This window comes from Trematomus bernacchii, unplaced genomic scaffold (assembly GCF_902827165.1).
Source record: "Trematomus bernacchii unplaced genomic scaffold, fTreBer1.1, whole genome shotgun sequence".
NCBI classification, from domain to species: domain Eukaryota; kingdom Metazoa; phylum Chordata; class Actinopteri; order Perciformes; family Nototheniidae; genus Trematomus; species Trematomus bernacchii.
The window spans coordinates 21,301,835-21,325,802 of NW_022988043.1; the positions used below are offsets into that span (position 1 = coordinate 21,301,835).

General features: G+C 40.3%; 1 protein-coding gene across 1 annotated transcript in view; it reads left to right on the top strand.

Annotated features, from left to right (window-relative positions):
• Positions 1 to 23,968, top strand: part of znf608 (zinc finger protein 608) — a 60,055-nt gene that overhangs the window by 9,735 nt on the left and 26,352 nt on the right. Inside the window, exon 2 of the mRNA XM_034117641.1 lies at positions 23,249 to 23,519. Coding sequence (XP_033973532.1) covers positions 23,249 to 23,519 — 271 coding nt within the window. The remainder of the gene's footprint in view (positions 1 to 23,248; positions 23,520 to 23,968) is intronic.

The following is a 23,968-nucleotide window of genomic DNA, read 5'->3' on the forward strand; positions in this document are numbered from 1 at the left end:
TCTCTATTGACTGAAGACACATTTCTATCCTTGAAATTGGTTTTCTTTTAGTTTACCTTGTTTGGAAAAATATGTTTTCTTTATTTGTATCCCCTTGCTTAGAAGGGAAGTGTCCATTTAAAGCTCAGTGTTTGACTTGTGATGGTGGAAGAGTTTTGATTTAGTCTTTGTGTGTCGGCTCCACTGCGCTGTGATTGACAGGAGATTATTGGTTGAAAACATGGAAATCAGACAGGCAGAAGGCAGAGGAAGCCCCGCTGGTGAATTTTAAAAGAAACCTGAAGCGTCAGAAGTTTTTCCAAATGAGCAGGTGACCTTGAAAGTCCTTTTTTTCTCTTCAACACCTAGATTCATCAGTATGCTTCAGGCTCCTCTCACCATCCTGAAGAAAACTTGCAGTGAGATCTGCAGGTTTATATTCTTCTAGGTCTGAACAAGAAAACAGTTTTACCAACAAAGAAAAAGATGATTATTGAATTTCAACAAAAGAATATAGTCAAATAAAATGTTTATTTAAGTAATTCCAATATTTTGTCCATGTCGTATTGATTCAAATTCATATTAATATGAAGGTGCTTAAGATTCGACTCGTTTGCTTGGCAGAAATGTACTACTGATCAGTGATTTCTTTTTGCGAGTATATCAAAACAAATGAAGAGACCACTCCAAATGTTTCTTATATCTCAATCTCTACATGTATGGCCACCATTCCATTCCAGCCTCTGTTGAATTCCAACACAGATACATGTTGTCAGTAGTTTATCAAATGTAAAAGAAAATGTGAATTTTACTCAAACACATAGCTAGAAATACTAACACCAGAGAAACTGATAAGGCTGCAGTGGTCTCTTCATTTTTTCCAGAGATGTATTTCAACACCTGCTGCAGCATCACGTTGTTTGATTCCGATGCTAACGGCACATTCCACCAATTGCGGCCATCTTGAGAAAAGGTGCTGCACCCAGCATATTTTTGTGTGCTCCGCTTTTTTGTGCGGACGCTCTGAGCGATTCAAGTTGAAAATACTACTTCATTTGGATGAAAAGCTTGTTTTTCAGATACTATCATTACAAAGACCGAAAAACCCTGTATGTTGCTTCTGGTGGGTGTATGCTTTTTATGGTTCTCCTTTTTCGCTCATTCGTAAAAAGTGTGAGAGCCATAGTCTTCCGGTTGGTGCTCATTGTAAAAAAACAATGTCAAACAAATATGTGGTCGCACAAACAGATGATAACATGCCAGGGGGCGATGCTGGTGTGTCATACAACAGCTGTGATGCTTTGTGGAGATATCATAGTCATAGGAAAGATACAAAACAGCCGGAAATGCTTTTCTGATAAAACGCTCGGTTGAGGCTCTCCCCAGCGCCCGGCCAGCACCTTTCTTGCCAGAAAAAAGCGCTATGTGGACATAGACACTTGGAAAGGTATGGTCAATTTAAAGCCAACACAGAAGCACTTAAATGGAAATGCAAACATTTGTTTAATATATTGGTATTTTGTATTTATTTTAAAAAAAAAGATTTCCATTGACTTGGTACTTAGACATAAGTTCAGATACAAGAGAAGAACAACAATTGCACATTTAGTTACCGGGCGCGTGACAGTATTATTCTTAGCCGAGGCACAAAAGTGTGTTTTCAGAGCTCAGAGCTCATGTGGAGGCTGACAGTCCATTAGGTATCAAAGAATCAATGCCAGCCAGTGTGAAAGGGCTTCATGGTACGATGGTACGCCCACAAGCTCCACTCTGGCAGGTTTTCCTCTGCATTCATTCACTATAGCCTTCACTGCTGAAGGAAACGGAGAAATACAGAAAACAGCCATCGTCTGACGTTACCTTCCAAGAATCACCTCGTATACTCTCCTCTCTCGCCTTTCATATTTTATTCATCTGCAGCTTTCCTCAAATGCCGTTCCCTTCTACACAGGGGATCTAGTTCTCTCATCTGAAATCAGATTTTCATACGGTTGAAAGCTGCTAGTATGTATATATAAAGTCTTATTTAAAATGTGTCCAGATATCTTGTTGAGCATCATATTGGCCTACAAGCATCTGTAGCACTACATTGTATGCAAGTTATTTTTTTATCCAGAAATACTTAAATAAAACACAACTCCTTGTTTGTCTGCTATGGTTTAACACCAACGTTTTGCATACATGGTTTTAAAACAGCCTCAGGCAAACTCTGTTCTCATGTCGGAGGGATGTAAGTCCCCCTGGAAATGTCTGAAGGTGTTTCCAGAAGCAAAGCTAATTCTTAACAAATGTAGTTGTTCTCCAGACCATGCATCCACATTGATTGTTTGTTTAACATTGTGAATTGGTTGGATATTTACGCAAAAAAAAGTACTTGTATATGTTTATTATTAGTATTACTATATTTAGTATATGTTTAGGTCATGGTTTGTGTTTCAACGGGTACATCTGTTATGGAATTAAGCTCCATACTTAAAGTAATCTATGTAACTTATGTGCCGTAGATTATGCAATGTGTGACAAATTAAGTCTGTTACATAAGTTAACTGATGTAAGTTAAGTTTCAGTTTCACATAGGGCAGGACTAGAGTGTTCAAAATCCTGTGTTTGTATGGCCTCTGTTTTGTATATATTTCGTATAGTCGATTTATGCGCTAAGTCAAAATAAATCAAAGTGGACATTTGGTTTTACACAGGACGTAGCGGTCACCTGATTGAAAGTCATTTGTTTGTAGAAACCATTCATCAAGCCCGACTTCGCTCTATGTCAACCGATGTTCTCGTTGTTTCCTGTCATTGATATTAGGGGCACCAGTGGTCGTCGCCTAACAATAAACATAAATATTGGTCGTAATAGGCTGCTTGGACAAATGTTTTTTGGGTGATGACATTCTCTTCTTTCACCTTGTTTTAAAAGATTCATTGTGTGCTCGTACCTAAGACTTCCCTTTTGGGGAAACCAAGGTTATAGTAGAGGTTTGACCAAATAAATAATGCGGTTGTTTTTCCTGGTGAGGACAATCTCACCCATAATTCATAATATATCCTTGTTGCCATGGTATCAGATGTCAGTAGTCTGCAGTCCCAACACAACGTCCTAACAATTATGTTTATAAAGTCCTTATTTGTTATGCCATGTGATAGGGTTTGGTTACATTTCCATAACATATTTGTCATGTCTTCTGTTTCAAGTTACATTGAATTTTTAACAAAGACTACAATATATTCCTAACCTAGACCTAAAGAGCCTTAATATTTACACATCAAATGATGTAAGCATTTGTGCTGGGCAAGTTAACACGGTATTATCGCGTTAACGCATTAATTAATTAACACCAGTGACTGCTGCAGCGCTCACATGAACGGAAACAGAGAAGAAGTGGCGAGGACAGAAACATGGAGGAAGGTACCAAACTCTTACATGGACATTTTACATCTCTTCCAGACGGCGGAGTTGATAGAACCAGAGTTATTTGTAACCACTGCAAAGTTTAATTTAATTATCTCTGGACTCTGAGGGTAACTTGTTCTTCTATAACAAACTAGATACAACGTTAATTCCCTGGCAGTGGCAAATAGCTTTGGTTTTATATTTGATTTGATTACATTAATGAAAGTTTAAGTTGAGATTTACAAGAAGTATTTTAACTGCTACTGTGTAAAGGGAATACTGCTGTTAAAAAGCACCTTATTTGTTTGAAGTGTTTGCAAACCAAATGTTATTGCACTTTTGTTCATATAGCAGTACTTTTTGAATTAATTATTGAATTTTGCGCATTAGAATGCAATTAATCGCGATTAAACATTGTAATCATTGCCTGGCACTAGTAATCATGCTATCAAGACTTTGCATTTTGGCAAATAATAACTAACCTCATGGAAAACCAAATCCTGGGGGGGTATAATGTTTCCTTCCAATTAGTTTTGCTTTTGCAAATGAGTTGTATATAATATAAAATGTCGAAAACACAGGATTAGCAGTTCACATCGGGGAGCTTCCTGTCACTGTAAAACAATAACAAGAACACGGTATGGGCTCTGGCAGTGTTTCAAGTCTGGTTCATGGAAAATAATGTGAACAGACTTGAATGTTTACAGAAAATGAAAGCAATACCATCATTTATCAAGTCAATAAAATCATTTCTAATTTATATTATGAATCAATTTTTTGGTTTATTCAGTATGTGGACGTGTAATATAGGCAGGTTAATGTGCCCAACCGGGTGTTCTTTTTTCATTAATGACCGCCTCTAGCACATGATCCCTTACTGTACGTAGTCACCTGATTGAGTCTCTTGTATATTAAAACTGTCTCTACTGTTACATCCGCTGACAGTGCCAGAAGACTGTGATTTATTTCCCAGTTCTAATGAAAACATAATGAAAATGCTGCTTGCAAACACTTCAAACTGTTTCATGTGAAATTGGGCTAACATAATAATTGTTAACGGTTGATTGTGTAGCGTTGATTTCAGTGAAGAGAAGAAAATGGTTGTTGGTTATGAGGATGTTTTGCAGCAGCAAGAGTTATTATGGAAGTGAGTAAACCATTAAAGCTTGTCATTCAATAGAAAGGTAAGTGGTGTGTGTCTGTGTGTGTGTGTGTGTGTGTGTGTGTGTGTGTGTGTGTGTGTGTGTGTGTGTGTGTGTGTGTGTGTGTGTGTGTGTGTGTGTGCGTGTGTGTGTGTGTGTGTGTGAGAGTGTGCTCTTACAGTGATGAGGGATGGAGAGAAAAAAGATGAGAGGCTGGAGAGACAAAATGGGAAAAAAAGATGGCCGCACACACACACACACACACACACACACACACACATCTACACACACACACACACACACACACACACACACACACACACACCACACACACACACACATCTACACACACACACACACCACACACACACACACACACACACACACACACACACACACACCACACACACACACACACACACACACACACCCACACACACACACACACACACACACACACACACACACACACACGCACAGTGCGTCCTCTTTCAGCAGCCTGACAATAAAGACAGGGATGATTTCCGTCTGGAACAAACCTCTCAGTGTGGCTGCTCACTCTCACTGGAGGATTTAATAGAAGGGGAGGAGGACGAGGAAGGGAGGGGGGAGAGGAGGAGGACATGAGGACAAGAAGAACGGAAAGGGAAGGCTGACGGAGAAAAGAAAAGGTAATAAAGCAGAGGAAAGAGGGGAGAAAAGAAAGAAAGGGGGAGAAATGAATGGAAAAGTCAAGAGGAGGACAGGAGGAGAGGAAAAGGAGGAGAGGATAAAAACATATAGGAGAGAAATGATGAAAGCACGAAATGTGACGTCAAGAAGCTGGAGAGGGAGGAGGAGGAATGAGCAAAGGAGAAGAGAGGAAAAGAAGAATAAGGAAGGAAATGAAACCCAAGGATAGAGAGCAGAAGGTTGACTGCTGGAAGTAACAAAGAGGAGGAAGAGGATATTAAGAAGAGGAAGGAAGAAAGGGGGAGAGGAAGAGCAGACAATGAGGGAAAGAGAGGGTGATTCATGAGGATGGGAGGGGAGGAAATGAGGAGAGTGGATTATAAAGGCAGAATGGAAATAGGGGAGAAAGGAAGAAGAAAGAAGTGGAAAGGAAGAAGGGATGGAAGAAAAGGGAAGAAGAGGAAAGGAACCGTAAAGAGGGATGGACAACATGAAGGAAAGGAGGAGGAGGGACAAAAACAGAGGTTCATTTAGAAGAAAGAGAATGAGAAAAGGAAATGGGAAGATAGAGTAAGACATAATGGGGGAAGAGAAGGCAGAAAAGAGGAGAAGGATGATGGAAGGATGCAGATGGAAGATGGAAAAAGGAGAAGAGAATCAGGATGAAGGGATAGAGATGTTCTCCTCACACAAATCGTCAAAACTCTGTTTTACACACTCCTGCATTAACAGTTAGATGAGGGGGCGGACGAAGGGTGGATGGATGGATGAATAAAAAGATGGATGATCATTCGATTTAATAAACATTATTAGCATTTTCCAACACATACAAGATGATTTTCTCTAAGGCGTGAAAAATGTGATTTAGTTTTTCTTCACAGCATAAAAAATAAAGATAAAAAAGTGTCTTTGTTTAATTATGGATTTTTTAGGCAGAATTAATGGAAAACTCAGCTGGCTCCCCTGGTACCTTCTTTTGTTGATTCATATTGTAGCACTCCAAGGCGCTAGATTTTGTTTTGTAGCATGCTATTGGCCAATCCAGTCGATCAAGAGAGAACCAAACTGACTGCTGAGCTATATAAAAAGTCGCTATACTTTTTTTTGTTGACGGGCAGAGGCTGGGAGAGCGCTTTGAGGTGGATGTTTGTCAGGAGTGGTTGATGAATTCAAGTGAATCTGGAACTTCAAGGTTGTGTCTCAAGAGCATGAAAAACTCATCAACATTTGTCTATAACTTAACCCTCCTGTTGTCTTCGGGTCAAATCTGACCGATTTACTACTTTCATCAATCATAACTTTTTTGTTTTACATTTGATTGCATTAAGGCTTTATGATATCCTTCACAGTAGACATTTGAACATATACAATTGCTGATCACCACTTTCATTGCATTTTGGATGATTTAGTCAACTTTGTAACACCCATGGTGTTCCCGGTCAAAAATGACCGCCATAAAGAAATGGAATTAGTAACCATCCGGATCAGATAACACACACACACAAACACCCACACACAGACACACACATACTCTAGATGTGTCCCCCCCCCCCTTATGTGCCCAATCCCCCCATGTGAATCACACCTGGCACTCACACACAAACACACACACACAGAACAATTTGACACATTTCCCGCTCTTATGTGCCCATCCCCCCACATGGATCACACCTGGCAAATGCAATACATGTTCAGTGTCTATTCTTTGTATATTTACTGTAGTTGTTCATGTATCCCAGTAGTCTGATACAATATTTACAGTTTGAAAGGGTGTTAAATGAAATGTGGTGATGATTAATGGTTTTTGTGTTAATGTGATAGCAGTTAAAACGGGACCGGTCAAATTTGACCGCGAACACCAAAGTAAGGGGGGGAAAACGAAGACAATAGGAGGGTTAAATGATATCCTGGCCGTATGATTGGGCTATCGAAATGTTATGTACTATTGCTTACCTAATTGTTCTACACATGGATAGTGATTTTTGGAAAACCAATCAAGCATTGTTATATTCTTAGGGTTTCTATACTGCATATTATGAAGCAATGGTTAACCTTACCTTAAATGATGCTATTTGACCGCAGAGATTAGGCTAGACCAATGAAATTAAGCTACAGCTAGAAGGCTAATACTTGAGGGGATTATGTGTGGAATTCAGGGAGATGATAAAAACCAAGTATGCAGTAATACTTTACTTGAGAAAAGGTTATAAAGACTAATTGGTTGGTAAAGTCATTTAGAGTAAACCCATGTAAAATCAAAAAACAATCGAACATTATAATCAGACAATGACATGCTAATTGTTGGCCTTGGAAGTCACACTAATGTCTGTTGGTAATAAGCTTATCAAGATAATAGATATGCATCATTATTGTGTAATCTTGAGACAAACAAATTCTTCTTAAGATATTGATATAAATATATTTCAACTGAAAAAACTAAAGCTAGATTTCTTTATGGATTCCAATATTAGTTTTTCAAAGATAATGACTTGATAATGACATGAAACCTCAACCGTTTGTCCTTTTGAGATTAATTTACAATTTTGTATTTTGAGAAAAATGTTCCTTGATCTTGTAGAGTGCCTTTTATATGTGTCTGATTTTTGCAAGGGAGAGTTGAAAGGGCAAAATCCACTAAAACATCAATTTTTTGGTGGAATATAGCACATCTGTTCCGTTGTTGGCTTGGTGAATCTGCTGCTGTCTGCGAGGAAAGTTGGGGGAGGATTTGATCTAAGACAAAGTGAGGAAGAAAGATTCTGTGTTTGTGTACAGCTCCAGGGTCCATGCATATTTTAGAGTGTGTGCTTTTTAAGCTGTAATGCTTGAGTTTCTCAAATTTCTGTTTAGTTTTTTCATCTCAGTCTTTGTTACTCAGCCACAAACACTGAAGGGCTCACAAAACAAGATATTAAAGACTCAGGGAATACAAAAATCCAAGAACTAAAATCGATGATAACAGAAGCTTGAGGTGAGAAAGACTTTGAAAAAGAAGTGAAAGACTGAAATATGAGCTCTTTCTGATCGATTCTGAAAGCTTTCGGTCACTACTTGCTGACTGATGGGGAAATATATTTTTTACGATGAAAGGAAACGATAGTTACGTCTGTAACTACGGCTCTATGAGTCCCGGATGCTTTAGCACTGGATATGTCCATCGCGCGCATGCGCAGCTCGAGTACAAATAACAACAAAGTCACCTGTGACCCACGTGACACCGGCTATATCTGCCGGTGTCGTCAGAGGATCTGTTCCCAGAATCTTCTCGCGAGCACACAAGAATTCTGAGTGACAGGATACTCTGGCGGTCATCCGGGACTCATAGAACCGTAGTTACAGACGTAACTATCGTTCTATTTCGTCCCTACTGTCCGCCAGAGGCAGTGCTTTAGCACTGGATGACTTATACCAACCATGTCATGAAGAATCCAAGCCCTTGCTCACTACTGGGAGCAGCGGAGCTCGGCAAAAGGACCACGCCCAAAGGATGGGGAGTGGCGACATTAACCCGATAAAACCTGGAGAATGTGCCAGAAGACGCCCACGACGCCGCGGCGCAGATGGTCTCCAGGGGCGTCCCTCTCAGGGCAGCCCAAGATGTTGAGATGCTCCTTGTAGAGTGGCATCTCAGCCCTGATGGAAGCGGGCGGCCACTGGCCCCATAGGCATGTGAGATGGTATCGACGACCCAGTGGGGCAGCCGCTGTTTAGAGGGCCCAAACTCTTTTAGTGCCACCATGGCAAACAAAGAGCTGCTCCGACTGCCGTATACAGGCAGTAGCATCGATATATGCCCTTAGGGCACCCACAGGGCACAGCAACTCCGACGTGCCGTTCTCCTGAATGTCAAAGCGTGCCAGCTGGACAGGCTGATTGAAGTGGGTTTGTGGAAGCACCTTGGGCAGGAATGCCACATTTGCCCAAAGGGCAACACATGAGAGTCCCACCTCGGCCATGTATCGCTTACGGAGAGGGCATGCAACTCCCCAACTCGCTTCCCTGAGGCTATGGCAAGCAGAAATGCTGCCTTCGTGGACAGCCACTTAAGCCCCACCTGGGCCAGGGGCTCGAAGGGAGGAGATGATAGGGCATCCGGCAGTAGGGGCAGGTCCCAAGCCGGAGCCCTCGGGGTGCTAGGGGGATGCTGCCGTAAAGCCCCTCTCAGGAAGAGGGACACCGACCTGCCCGAACATGTCGGGCAGAAATAGCAGCCACATAAACTCTCAGAGTGGAGTGAGAACGTCCACTATCTAGAAGGGACTGCTGTCTGGGCAGCAGTGTGTTGTCCCAAGGAACAAGCACATGCTTGTCCCCCAGTTGGGGTATAAAGTGCGTGAGTGCAAGCTGCACAGCCCGAAGCTCTAGCACGTTGACATGGCGTGCACCCTCCTGGGCAGATCACTGACCCTGAACAGACCTGCCCTGCCGCACTGCACCCCACCCTGAGAGACATGCACCTACGGTGACAGTCTCCCGGCGAGATGGGATGGCGCCCATGGGCACGCCCATCAGAAGATAGGCCCTGTCCCTCCAGCGTGACAGAGAGTGGAGGCAACGCTGCGACACCCTGTCTTTCCTGTGCCTGTGCCACTTGGCGTCCAAGTGAAGGCTGTTCAGCCACATCTGCATGGGGCGCAACGACAGCAGGCCTAAGGGCACAACGGCTGAGGCAGCCGTCAGTCTGCCCAAGGGCCGGAGGAACTGAATATAAGGCACCATCTTGCCCGGCCTGAAGATGGGAAGAAGGTGGGAAATGTCGTCCACGCGACGAGGTGTTAGGTAGGCCCTCATGGCGACCGAGTCTAGGACCATCCCCAAGTAAGTGACCTGTTGGGAAGGGTCCAGGCAACTCTTCCCGGTGTTAGGCCCAACCGGACTACGTGAGATAAGAGGCGCGCCTAATCCTGGGCCACTTGAGACCGGGATGGCGCGCAGACCAGCCAGTCGTCTAAATACGGCAGGACCTTCGCGCCCTGTGCCTGCAGGGGTGCGAGAGCTGCCGCCACGACCCTGGTGAACACCCTTGGAGAGAGGGAGAGACCAAAGGGAAGCACCCGGAACTGATAGTGTCGGCCCTGAAAGGCAAACCTCAAGAACTTCCGGTGGTGAGTTGCAACCGGCACGTGGAAGTAGGCATCCCTCAAGTCCACGGTTGGGAACCACTCCCCCTGGGCATATGCTGTGGTCAGCATATGGAATGGCAGCACCTTCAGGAATCTGTTGATTCCTCTGAGGTCCAAGATCAGGCGAAATCCGCCGACTTTCTTGCTCACGAGAAAGTACGCCGAGTAGAACCCCCTGGGCTGAGCAGAGGGTCTACTGGATTGATTGAGGGATGTAACTACACCCACGTTACCAGCAGAGGGAGCGGGAGCGAGAGCACTGCCTTCACCTAGCTGGGTTAAATAAAGAAGTTTAACAGGACAGCTTAGCCAGGCGGCTGCTGCTAAGAATCAAGCAACACGTCTACCAATAGCGGGGGCGAGAACACTGCCTTCGCTGGTTGAGTTAATAACGAATGCCAGATGCAGTGTAACCGGGAGCGGGTGCGAGAACACAGCCTTCACCAGCTACCTGCTGAACGGAAAGAGTAGAGCAATGCTCCTACTCGCCGAACACAGAGAGGGATGTAAATGACCTACACCCACGTTACCAGCAGAGGGAGCGGGAGCGAGAGCACTGCCTTCACCTAGCTGGATTAAATGAAGAAGCTTAACAAGACAGTTTAGCCAGGCGGCTGCTGCTAAGAATCAAGCAACACGTCTACCAAGAGCGGGGGCGAGAACACTGCCTTCATTGGTTGAGTTAAATAATGAAGCTCAACCGAACACGCAAGATGTTAGCGAAGCGGCTGCTGCTAACAATCAAAACAATACTCTACCGGGAGCGGGAGCGAGCGCGCTGCCTTCACCAGCTGAGTTAAATAATGAAGCTTAACAGTACATGCAAGGTGTTAGCCAAGCGGCTGCTGCTAACAATCAAGCGAGACCAAGTCAAAACACAAATGTTAAGACCAGATAATTAGCTTCTAAAGAAGAGAACAGCACGCATAGAACAGTAGTTACAAACGTAACCGTGGCCAGTGCTTAAAAGTGTCGGCCAAATGGCTGCACACTAGCGATAATATAATATAGGGAGGGATGAAACCCTCTTTAATGGCCACACATGCAGAGCACACAGCACACACAGTGAAGATGTTCTCTGCATCTAACCCATCCTAGTGCTAGGAGTCTAGTACTAGGAGCAGTAAATACAACAATATAGTTAGGTTGAGCCGCGCTACTGCTAACTAAATTGAACGAGAGACGCAGCTAAAGCTGGAAACTAAAAAATGCTAATGATAGCTTGGCCCAACGCCATGGTCAGAAAAGGTACAAAAGAGCACAACAAGGGCAACTCCTGGGAGAGGGGGCGATATTTACAATATCGGACAAGTACATCTTCCATTGACGTGTCCGACGGACAAGTGACGTTTTTCGCCCATATTTATTGACAAATTATTGATAAATTCAGCTTACAAAAGGCAGAACTCATTCGCAAATTGACCGCTTTACGTTTTCTTTGTCATGAGTGATTAGGGTTGGGTACCGGTTCCAACACTTCGATTCCATCGGTATCGTTTAGAAATGTTAGTTTCGGTTCTGCTTGTCGATTCCTAAGGAAATGCATCTCACCGCTTTCTGTACTGTTAGACGGGGGCGGGGCGGGACGTGTAGCACAGTGGCAGGGTTGGGAAGCAAAACTCGGTTCCGAGTAATAACAACTAACAATTGTCCGGCCCCGAGATTAATAAGAGTTGTGAGGACAGGAGGCGGAGGCCGAGCCCCCCGGACCGCAGCTCTCTCTCTCTATGTTACGGATCAGCTGATCGCTGCACGGTGCAGCTCAACGGATCCGCTGCCCGTTTAACAGCCTCATCTTTGTCAAACTTTCTTATGTTCTTTCTCTAACACGTAATGAAGGTTATTAAGCATTTTAGCTCCTATGTTGTTAATATTGACCGCCATTTCCTTTATGAAGTAAAGCAGCCTCCCTGTCTGTGTCCTCGCGCTGTCCTCACATCCCTGGACCCCCAGACTCGGAGGAGCACAGGGATGTCAGTATTGTTTATGAAGCAGGGTAAAGAAAGTACATTATTGAAATGAAAATACTATTTATTTACTTTTACAAACAGTGAGCAGCTGTAGCATGTGTATTGCAGGAGATGTGTTGGACACAGACTGTGTGGTTGGACTCTGTCTCACAGGCAGGTTGCAGTGTAACATCAGAGGATACTGGGCCAATTGTACATTCTCAATCTGCACCACTTAGAACTAACTAAACAATGCAGAGATTATTTTTATATAATTGTATTCAATAACCGTAACAAAATTAAACAGTATGAAGTGATTTGTAAATAGGAATACAGATTTTACTTAATGTTTTCATAAATATATTTTTCTCCCAGTGAAATTGGCATGGGACTTATTTTTACCCTCTCAAAGAACCGGAATCGAGAACCGAAAAGAACCGGAATCGAAAAGCATAACCGGAATCGTTAAAATCCAAACGATACCCAACCCTATACTATGTGTGATGCAGTAAAATCTTATAGCTCACCACAGCAAAAATTGGAGTGTTGATATTTCAGGGTTAAACATTTGAGAGTTGATTTTAACTCCAAAAGTGTAATTTTAACACTTTATGATTCAAATGGTGTTCAGTGTTGGAGTTATTTGAAAGAGTTGAATTCAGTTTTGATGAACATTCATTTGGTATCACTTTTTCACACACAAGATCTGCGCAAGTATGGTTTTGATGTTATACTGGAACCATTGATAAATTATATGAAAAAACTGGAAACTCAAGGGCTAAGTCTTCCATTTTCAGAAGAGGTGGGGATGATCTAGGGATGCACGCAATTCTTGGTTTTAATGAGTCATTCAGTAGTCATCATCTTTGTCGCCTTTGTTTGATTGAGAGGAATGATACTCAAACAGTGTTCAATGAAGATGATCCTAAGGTGATCCTTTGTGGAAAGGATATGTTTGAAATGCATTGCCAGTCTCCAAGAAAACCCTCAATTAAAATCCTTGTATGGTTTAAAAAGAAATTCTACACTTAATTCATTGAAGTATTACCATGTCCACCAAAAGTCGTCCCACAAAGATTGTTTTAGAGAGTGCTGGCAATAGCATGGTTTAAATGCCATTCAGACATTGTGTCTTGTGAAAAACATCCCTCTGTTGTTTGGTGACATTATTTCTGCAGGAAACAAATATTGGAATTTGTAACTGTCGTTACTTCAAATAATGAACATCATCTTTTCGCCTTCTGTCACTCTGGGTATGACAATATATTTAAAGCATTTGATTGTTGAACATCACAAACTATTTAAGCTTTTGTTTCCACATAAAAACTTGATACCTAAGCATCATTTTATGATCCATTACCCATCCTCTATAAGAAAAATTGGCCCCATATTACTCATGTGGTGCATGAGGTTTGAGGCCAAACACAAGCTGTTTAAAGATTCTTTAAAAAAAATCAAAAACATAACGAAATCACTTGCTAAAAAGCATCAGATGGCCATTGCATATCATTGGGAAACATTCACTCTAAGAAAAAAACGTACGGGCCAATTAAACCTTTTTCCTTCAGAGGTGAGAATGTGATCAACAATGAAATACTTGAAATGATATTGTCAAAGTGTTTGACCAAACATTCCCTCTCAAGTCAGAACTGAGGTCACAAAAAATAAGCAGTCTCAGAGCCCAATATGATCAGTCCACCAGGATCCAAATTAAAACTAAATATCGTTCCAGGGCAGGCTAACCGAGGCTAACCAATGAGCACCTGCATGTGTGTATGAGAAGGGCCCTGACACCATTTCAGCCCAGATTTAAACTCCTGGCAGGACAAGCTCGAGCTCAATTCTCACACTGAATTAAAACAAAGTGAGTGAGGGACTGCAATATAAGAGGGAAAGAAAGAGAAACTTTAAAACTGTTGAATTGTTATGATGTGTAAAGACTGATATTGTTCTATAATCGTCTGAAACTGTTAGGTCATGATGTGAAACGGTTAACAAAGAAAAAGATAAACTCAAGCTGCTGCTACACTTTATTTTATTTATCTCAAATTAAGCACTTTTAAGATGCACACATTTTCAAAAGCTATTTTATTTATTTTCTCCTATTTAATTTTTAAATGCAGCCAGAGAGGAACATTACACATATCCACAGTATTTTACTGTATATCTGTATAGTTCAATGTTAATTGACAATAAATATTGTTGTTTTTGAATTGTACTTTCTTTATTTGATTGGCAGTCAGTTGTTGATGACATGCAGACGTTGATAAAGCTACATGCTACTTCAATATATATCACACTAATTCATAAAGCAACTTAGACATTTTGATGTTCCGGACATCCTTCCTTTCTGATGCAAGGGGAGATTTTCTCTAACTGGACCTCGTTGAATTTTAGTTGAATACCCCTGGTGTTGAGTATAAAGCTGGACTTGTTATTTGCAGTGCAATGGAAGAAGACATGCCAGTCTTTTGTCAAATTAGTGACATTCTTTTGGTTGAGAAGACTTTTTTTTGTTGACTATCAAGCTTTTCACAGAGAAATTTGAGGAACATCTTCATGCATTTAGAGTGTTGCGAGCTGGAGAGGACAGGTTTATACTAAAATTGTCTGAGCTGAAATGTCACAAGCCGTTTGATATACAAAGCTCTTACGATGTTTCCAATGAAAGTCAATATATTGTACCTTCATCTACAATGTTTTAATTCAGACTCTTGATGAAAAAAGGCAAAAATAAATATTGTTGAAATCAATTCTTTATTGTAACTCATCCTTGTGTTTTTATATATATATACAATACAATATACAATTAAAATCATTTTAACACTTTCTCAGAGTTAAAACTGACACTGGAGAAATAGTTACATTTTTTTTTTTTTACTCAGAGTAGTGTTATTTGTTTAATCCCTTAGTGTTACTTTAACTCTGTTTTGAGAGTTAAAGAAGTAACACTGGCATAGTGTTAAATGTTTAACTATTTTGAAAGTGTTAATTTAACTCTACAGAGTGTGGAGCTATATAAACTCAGAAAAAGTGTTGAAATCAACTCTGTAGGAGTTAATTTAACATTGGACTTTTTGCTGTTTAGCGGTGTCGTAAAACCGTGGGAAAATGTAAAATACGATGCCGAAGAAGAAGACTCCAGTGGCCCCAATTTGTCCGAAAAATGTATTCGGACAAGTAAATTGCCAAACTCACTTGTCCAAGTATACTCTCTAAAAAAATGTAATTCTTACACTGCCTAAAGGTGTGATTTTTAATATCGTAAAAAAATAGAAACGCTTGTCTTTCGAATAAACTGATATAGAGATGCTGTATCCGGGTTTCCTAGTGTACTGCAATCTGGATTCAACTGACTCTATGTTGACTTGGGTTATAAAAAATATATTTTAAGATGTAGTAGCTAATTCCTTAAAGGTGGGGTAGGTAAGTTTGAGAAACCAGCTCGAGTACGCTAGAATTCGAAAATACACAACCGGAGAAAATCTGCCACTTCCTTACAGAGCCCCTCCTCCAACACACACGAATGCGCACATGACCAATGAGGGCACAAGATAAGTGTGTGCACAGATGGAAGGCTGACAGGCAGGTAGGCCATCCAGTTATTTTAGCCGAGCCGGCTAAAATGATTGGTCGTGCTTTTTACAGTACTACGGCTTCCACAGATGACATTTTTTTATGGATTTTTTGTCAAAGCACTTAAGATATTCATTGCTATCGGGATGTTAAGAGCATTCCATGGAATATAACAAAAAGTGTATCTCGAGCCGGTTTCTCAAACTTACCTACCCCACCTTTAAGGGAATAATTCACTGGTCTATTAGCCTGAGTTAGCAAGTGTTAGCTTAAGTAATAAGAGAGCATATTTGATGGTGAATATGAAGTTAGCAGTAACGTGACAGTTTGGACGGTGAATTGACATTATTACGCTTTGTCTTTTGTTTAGCTAACAGACACGATATGTAGTTTAAATAACATTGGAGAGAGCCAGCTAGCATTTTCCCCAGTTTCCAAGCTTTATGCTAAGCTCAGATAACAATGTGCGAGCTCTAACTTTATATTTTCTGTACAAACAGGAGAATGGTTTTGATCCTCTCATCTAAGTTACTGCAAGAAAGAGGTTAAGCAGTAATTCGTTTTAAACTGTGACATGTTTCCCTCAAGCTTTTTAAACATCAGCAAGTTAAAATGGTCACACATCTCCCATAACATTCACACGCCTGTGACTTTATGCTAGAGCTGCCGGCAATTCAGTTTATTTTTTTACTTTCCTGTGTAATGAAGGATTTTTTAATTAAGAAACAGTGTGAGGAAAGATTATTTGTTTGAAGCGTTTAACACACAAGAGAGCAGGCTTGTACTTTTATTGTTATTTGTCTGCGACTATAGCTGCTGTGTGGATTGTGATTGGAGCGTGGATATTCTGGGTGTCTGAGGGAGGAAAGGCGTTAATGGCAGAACAGCAAGCACTGGGGATGTTGAATTTTGCTTTTATAGTTAATTTGCTTTGTGATTTGTCAGAAGAGGTCCTGGGTGGTCTTTGTAAGCAGCTGCGTGGGAGTTAGCAGACAGTTTCAGGAAGCACAGAGGATCATCTGTCTTTTGTTTTATCTCTTTTTTGCATGATAAATGTGCATTGTTTATCAGGGATTTATCATAGATGTGGTGCAGCTGAAAATATTGTCCTGATAATACCTGGAGCGCAGAAACTGTTTGTACAAAGACAACTGGATACGTTGGAGGCGGCGTCCCATTCATTCCTATGAAAGTTGCCCGGTTGCATTTCAAGCCAAAATTGTCTGACTTGAAAGAACAAAAATATTTGCATCCTCTATCGATCATCCAGCAATTGTCCACATTTATGGGGCTCAGAAAGCATGCACACTGGCGTTTTCCTTAGCCCCGCCTTCAATCCATCTCACAGCAGTGTGACGTCCAGTGTTGGCAAGGTCAGATGAATGGAAAGGGATAATAACTCTGCATTCAGCTTATTGTGCATTTTACAACTTTAAGGCTATAATGATTTAAATATGGGCTGTTATATATATATAATATATGCTGATATATTCCCAATGTAAGTCAATGGGATAAAGTATTTTTGGGCCCCATTTTGGTCACTACAAAAGATTTGCTTCAACATCTGGTAAACTATCTGGGGGCATGAACTAATCCCTGAACCCTGACGTATTAGTGACCTCCCTCTATATATTTAGCCATGCAAACACACTACATTTTTTACAAGCATCAACATTTATTGTCCTGATCTGAGTCTTTTATTTAAAGTGGACCTATCATGCTATATTTGAATAATATAGTGTAGGACCATACCTATATAAGGCATATTTATACTTTTTTCTTTTCAAAATACCAAACAGATCATGCATTTTAGCCATGCCTCATTTCGCTCAATTTGCACTTTTTTTTAGCTCTGCTCTGCAAGGGCAGATTCAGTGAGAACAGCACCATCTACTGGCCTGGCATATGTACTACAGCGTCTCCAGCGCTTTCGAACGGCAATGGCCGTGGCTGTCTCCTCCTGATAGGTGGAGAGTTGTCCCAATAGCCGTAGCGCCACTGTCCTGACGTCAGGACAAGGTTCAAATCTGGATCAGTTTTTATCAGATCCGTTGCAGCCCCTTTTTTAGAGATTTGGGTATGGAGGAAAATAGAGAGGGTTGTGTTTTCTGACACTTGGTGAGTTCCCTGGAACACCGGGGACACATATTCATGTATAAAAGACGTACAAAAGTGCATTTTGCATGATAGGTCCCCTTTATATGATGTGCTGATGCACTGTAACCTTGGTCGTTACCACTGCAGTTTAAGTGCAGTCAAAACAAATATCAGAGGGATGTTAAAAAAAGCACAGAGCACTGCTGATGATTTGTCTTTGTCTCCCATGAAGCACGAAAGGAAATATTTTCCCCTCAGATCTGAGAGCAACCTTTTTGTCATTGGTTTCACAATAATACAATAGAAGCAAATCTCTTTTCTAGGAAACCCTACCACCACAGGATAACACTGTGTTGGGCTTGACAACGGTCTTTTCTTTATATTTTCAGACTTGGCCTGGCTTTTCTTTTCAACTGTAATATCACTCAAGAATATTGTGCAGAGATATATCTGTCAAATCTGTAATCTTTATTGAGTCATAATGGCGAGAAAGATCCTTCATCGCTGATTGCTGCTGCTCTCTCAGCAGAATTATTTCCCAGAGCTGTTGTAATTGGGACCATAATACGTGGAGGAGATAAGAGTGAGGCTCTTAAAGGCACCAATGACTTAGTATTTCATTACGTGTTACCATGGAGATGCCACTTGTTAAGATCACTCAAACACTTTGAAAACTGAAAAACAGTATTCTTGGTTTTATGAACCGCTGATGACTCAGAGCAGAGGAGAAATATTACACTACACAGTAGGGATGTCACAGTACCAGACATGTAGTACTCAATAACAATACCATTGGGAGTACAACATTCTCAATACCAATTCGATACCACAGTTAATAAACTAAAACAAAATAATATATCACATATACTTCAACATACACTCCTTTATCACAATTTGCATACTGATTTTGCTGAGAAAGGTAATCATTCCCTCTGTATCTATGTGAAAACATCTTCCAACAACTTTATTTATTCAAGTTTCTTGCAAAAAAGGAAATGTTATATCAATACTATTGAGGAAAATATATTTATATATTATACAAATTTGCCCAAAAGTAATTTTTACTGAATAGAGAGCTTGAATGCACCATAAGAAGACTCTTTGGAACCTACGCTCACCTAACTGCTGGAATTAGCTAGCTTTATGTTTGTATAATTTAACCCAAATTAATGATCACAATGTAGCATTATGGGAGCAAAATAGAGTGTGTCCCCTGAACACCTCAATAGTAGGTTAACTATGTCCCAAACATAGTTCTCTATTGCTTCCGGGAAGACAGGTCACAATTAGTCTTGAACTTGATGGGCACTTATGGTACTTAGGGTAATGGGATGTCACATATTTAGTATCTCGGCATACACTTGGTACATTCTTACTTTACAGGTCCCTTAGCTGCAGTATGTTTTTGTACTATCACTTTGATGACTTCACAAACTTTATTTTGGATCTGATGTAACGCTATCCAGCCTTGCCTCCTTTTAAGTAAGTCATACAAATAAAACTGAATTGTCAATTTGTCAACACATTCATTTTGCTCCATATCTAATGGATGCATAAACAGTTTGAAACAAACTGGCCATAACAACTCTCCAATTGTGTTTCACTTAAGAAAAGTACAAAAGAATAAACATCTTAATGTACATCAAGTATTTAAATAAAAGTATTGCTTGGGCAGACTTTTTAAAAATGTCTTTGATTCCTGCCATGTTTATCTGTGGACAGTTTCAGTTAAAGAAACCTCTGAAGCTTCCTTCTGAAGTGACCACCAACACGGTACTACCCATGTTTAGGCTATAGGCCGCTACATATCCTCACATGAAACCCTTTTGGCCATTACAAAGTTGAAACTTCATCATCAATTTTTCCACCAGTGTCGCTCGGCTTTGTAAAGACCTTTTATAAAATTGCTTTTATGTAAAGTCATATGTTTAAAAGCAAAAAGGTTCCACTGTCACGACGAGCCGTTGTGAATCCTCTCTGTACAATGTGCGCTTTATAGGGCATATTATCCCTTCCGCTTTCCTTCTGCACTATCTGTTCCTACAGTGTTGACTTTGTCCGCTATCTCACACTCAACAAACTTGCTACCGTACGGTTTGGCAGAATGCCTTTCCTCAGTCATCACCACACCTATAGCAAACGGGTGCAGTTGTGCCGTTAAACCGGGATAGTTGCTAACAGTCTCTAATCAGTGCAATACACGTCACTTTTGCCGATTCCTCTGCTTTCTTTGCTTTTTTACTGCAATGTGATTCATGGTAAACATCTGCACGGGTATAACAGGAGCAACTTAGGGCCAAACTTGGTAGAGTAATTCATTTTGCGTTCACATAAAGGTTTCTAGATTAATCGTGAGCATTACCGCATTAATGTTGAGTACCCTAATTTTTATACGGTAACTCCATGATTTCTGCAATTGCTATACTGTATGTGATGAGTAATGATTAACTTCTGAAAACTGACAATGTAACAAGAATTATCTAGAAACTTGATTCTTAGTCGAATGGAAAGTAAACACTGGAAATCCTTGTGATTGTGTATAAAAAATACTTCTGCTTACATTGAAGTTTTTGGAAGTAGGCTCCTCTCCAAACCGTTGCAATGAGTTTATTGATTAACTGACCCAAAGGACAACAATATTCAAATAAAATGCATATTGCATATTGCTAATCCTAATTTCAGAAATGCTGATGCCAAAAGAAGACCCACAATGCATACAAATCTTATTCCATGTGTCATTCATTATTGTGTTATACACTGGATGAGCTCCAGTAGTGTTGCCTTATTATACTGTTGCTGATTTCCGCCATGGCTGTCTGTGAGGAAGTGGCAGCTAATTATACTGTGCAGCTTCTGTATGTATTTATTGATAGGAAACATTCCTCCCGATGAGGGTGAATCTTCGCCTCTTACAGGCTCCACCAGTCATTATACAGAGATGGAGATGAATTAAAATAGAGGGTGTGGGAAAATAAGATTTTCTCAATCTCTGTAGAGTTTAAAGATGATTAGCTGCCACTCAATATAAGGAAGATGGTAACTGCAGACTGTGGATAGAATAATGAATGGTATGACATTTGGAGAAAATGTCTCCTCTTCTAATATGTCCTTCAATTATATAGTGGGATCCAGCATTAGAATGATCAGATGTTTGTTGGATTCACACAAGTTCTTATCTCTATTTTTATTGTCTCATCTTTGTTGTTATTTTATTTTTTACGTTCTAAGATTCTTAATGTGTGTCGGAACAAGCAGAGAGGATACACACGGAGCATTTAGTTCTAGTTTTTATAATTCTCATCTGAATATAGCAACCCTATAAATACTACACAGGAAACGGAAACAACGTCAAATAAGCGCGTCGGCAAAAATACCGTCACTACTGATAATACCATTTATCCTTTTCTGAGGTCAGAATGACTATATATTATAGGACTATTATGTTGATACAAAGCTAGGCTACTATACGGAGCCCCTGAAGGGTCATGAACAAAAATCGGGGTTAGTTTCTCGCGGTAACAAGAAACGTTCTCGTTCGCACAACTTACTTACCGGTGTGCAAAGTAGGAAGTGGAGCACACACAGGAGACACCATTTCATTGCAGACTTTTATGTTTATGTGGAAATATATATATATAATATATGTATTCTAGTTTTGTTTTTATGTTTTTATGTTTTTATATGTGCTTTTATCATAATATAAGCATCTATGTTGAATGTTGTTTTACTGATTGTATTTACCTGTCATTTGAAGTGAATTTTATTTTTTAGGATGACTTTCAACATCTGTCCGGGGACTACAGATGAAAAATAGCCTGTTGGCTAACTCTGGCGCATTTACAGAAATGTCAATCAATGTGCACTGTCCCTGTCAAATAAATAAATAAATAAAATAAAATAAATGACAGTACTAATTATTTGCGATATATTTCGAACTCAGACTTCATTTTATGGACATTTCTACCAGGAGTGTAGAGCTATTTGTTTAAGCACTGAATTGGCAAAACAGGGGTTTCTGTAAACCAGTCTGCCTTGATCTATGAATTCAAGTCAGTGACTCTCAAAGTATCTGCTGCCCACAGCTGTTTTATTGAAGGAAAACCTCACTGCGGTATCAGGAGGCATCAGGACGTTTAACTCAGCAGCCTCTGAGAAGTGCAGCACCAGCGCGCTAAGAGCTGTGCCTTTTACGCAGATTATGAGAAAGGAACACATGTTGTCGGGGATAATTAGGCTCTGTGTTTTGTTCTGATGCCGGCCTTCGGGAAGCTGCGATCCGATGGCTTGGATATGGAGGCGACTTGTTGCATGTGGAGTTTGCATGTCACCTTGTGGGGCTCGTCCTTTACACGGTAAAAAAGATCAACACTTTGGATTTCCTGCCCAATAAAATAATGAAAATGACCAGGCGCAGCTCTGAATGAAGTCTGAGGGGTTTTCCAGCTGACGGGTCAAAGCGACTAATAGACTAATGAAAAATGTGTCGACAAAGACTTTTTTCGCCGACTAGCATTTAGTCGACTAATTGGGGGGAGCCCTAGGTATTATTATAATTATTACTATTTATTCTTCATTGTGACTATCTTATCTTAGTTGTCATTATCTTGCCTTTGTGGTTAATATCTTATCGTCATTGTTATTATTTTATCTTGGTTGTTATTACCGTAGATATATATATGTATCTTTGTTTTTTATTCATTTATTTGTATTGCTACTCTTTTATCATTGTTGTGACAAGAGAGTAGCAATGCAAATCACTTAATAATAACTTCTCCGTTGTTATTATCTTGTTTTTTTATCTACATTATTAGCTTTTTTCATTCATATAATCCTTTCTTCCTTTTTATTATCTTATCTTCTACTTCATACATGTCTTCCTTGATATTGTTTTTTGAATTCCTTGTTATTTTCCTACAACATTGCAGTCCCTGTGCAAGACTATAGTCTATGTATCATTAGTGCAAAAGTTCCCATGAAAACATCATGTCCTCATTAAAGTCAAAGCCCCATGAATGAAGAAGTCTTTGAAAGAAAGTCGGAGTTCAGTCAAAGTCCGGCTCGTGGATTCGGTTATTTCCGTTTTCTAAAGAATTGTTCATACATATAAGTACACCCACTCAGACGTTTGTCATTATAATATATCACGCATTATAATATATCACTAACAAGTGAATTGTAATAATATGATTATTTTTTATATATTGTCTTTGTTGTATACATTTTATTTATATTTCAAGCACAGTGTTTGGAAAACTTAAAAGTTGAATTGAATTTATACAAAAATAAAGTTTAACTGAACCAAACTCTTTTTCCATCCAGGTGGACCCCATGTTTATGGTTCCAGCTCCCCCTGCTCCAGGCCACCCCGTGGCCCCTGGTTCCTCTCTACCCTCAGCCCCTTCCTTCTCCCCTCCGGCCCTGCCCACCTCTAACCCCAAGCAGCTGGCGGTGAGGACGAGGTCTATAGGCACCAACACGCATGATGGAGGCGTCTCAGGAGCAGTGGAGGGGGACTCAGACTGTCTGGGGCCCTGCCTGCCCGGGACCAGTGTCAACCTGGAGGGCATCGTCTGGCACGAGACTGATGAGGGTAAGGAGTATTTCTGAAATATAATTGGGATATCTGTATCTCTAGTGACACTATAGTAACATGAAAAAGGGCTGCTTCACCAACATAAAAATAAAACGGTATATTATTTAGTGTTATCAGAAACTATGACATATCCACTTCTGAGATTAATATAATAGACTCTAAAATATAAATAAATTCCACAAGGTAGAAAAATATATTTTTTAACTAAACTGATCAATTTTGAACTTTATTTTTGTAAGGGGTCAAGGAGGAAAAGGATATTTCCAGATTTTGCATGCTTTCATACACTTTTTATAGCTGTGAACACTTTCCAAAATGTAAAGCAATTTAACATCCCAGAAAGCAACATTTTTGTAACCCTACAGTTGTATGCATTTGGCATGCTGATATAATTCCAGACATTTCACCTTTGAGATAAGAAGATACAAAGAAAATCAAAGATCTTA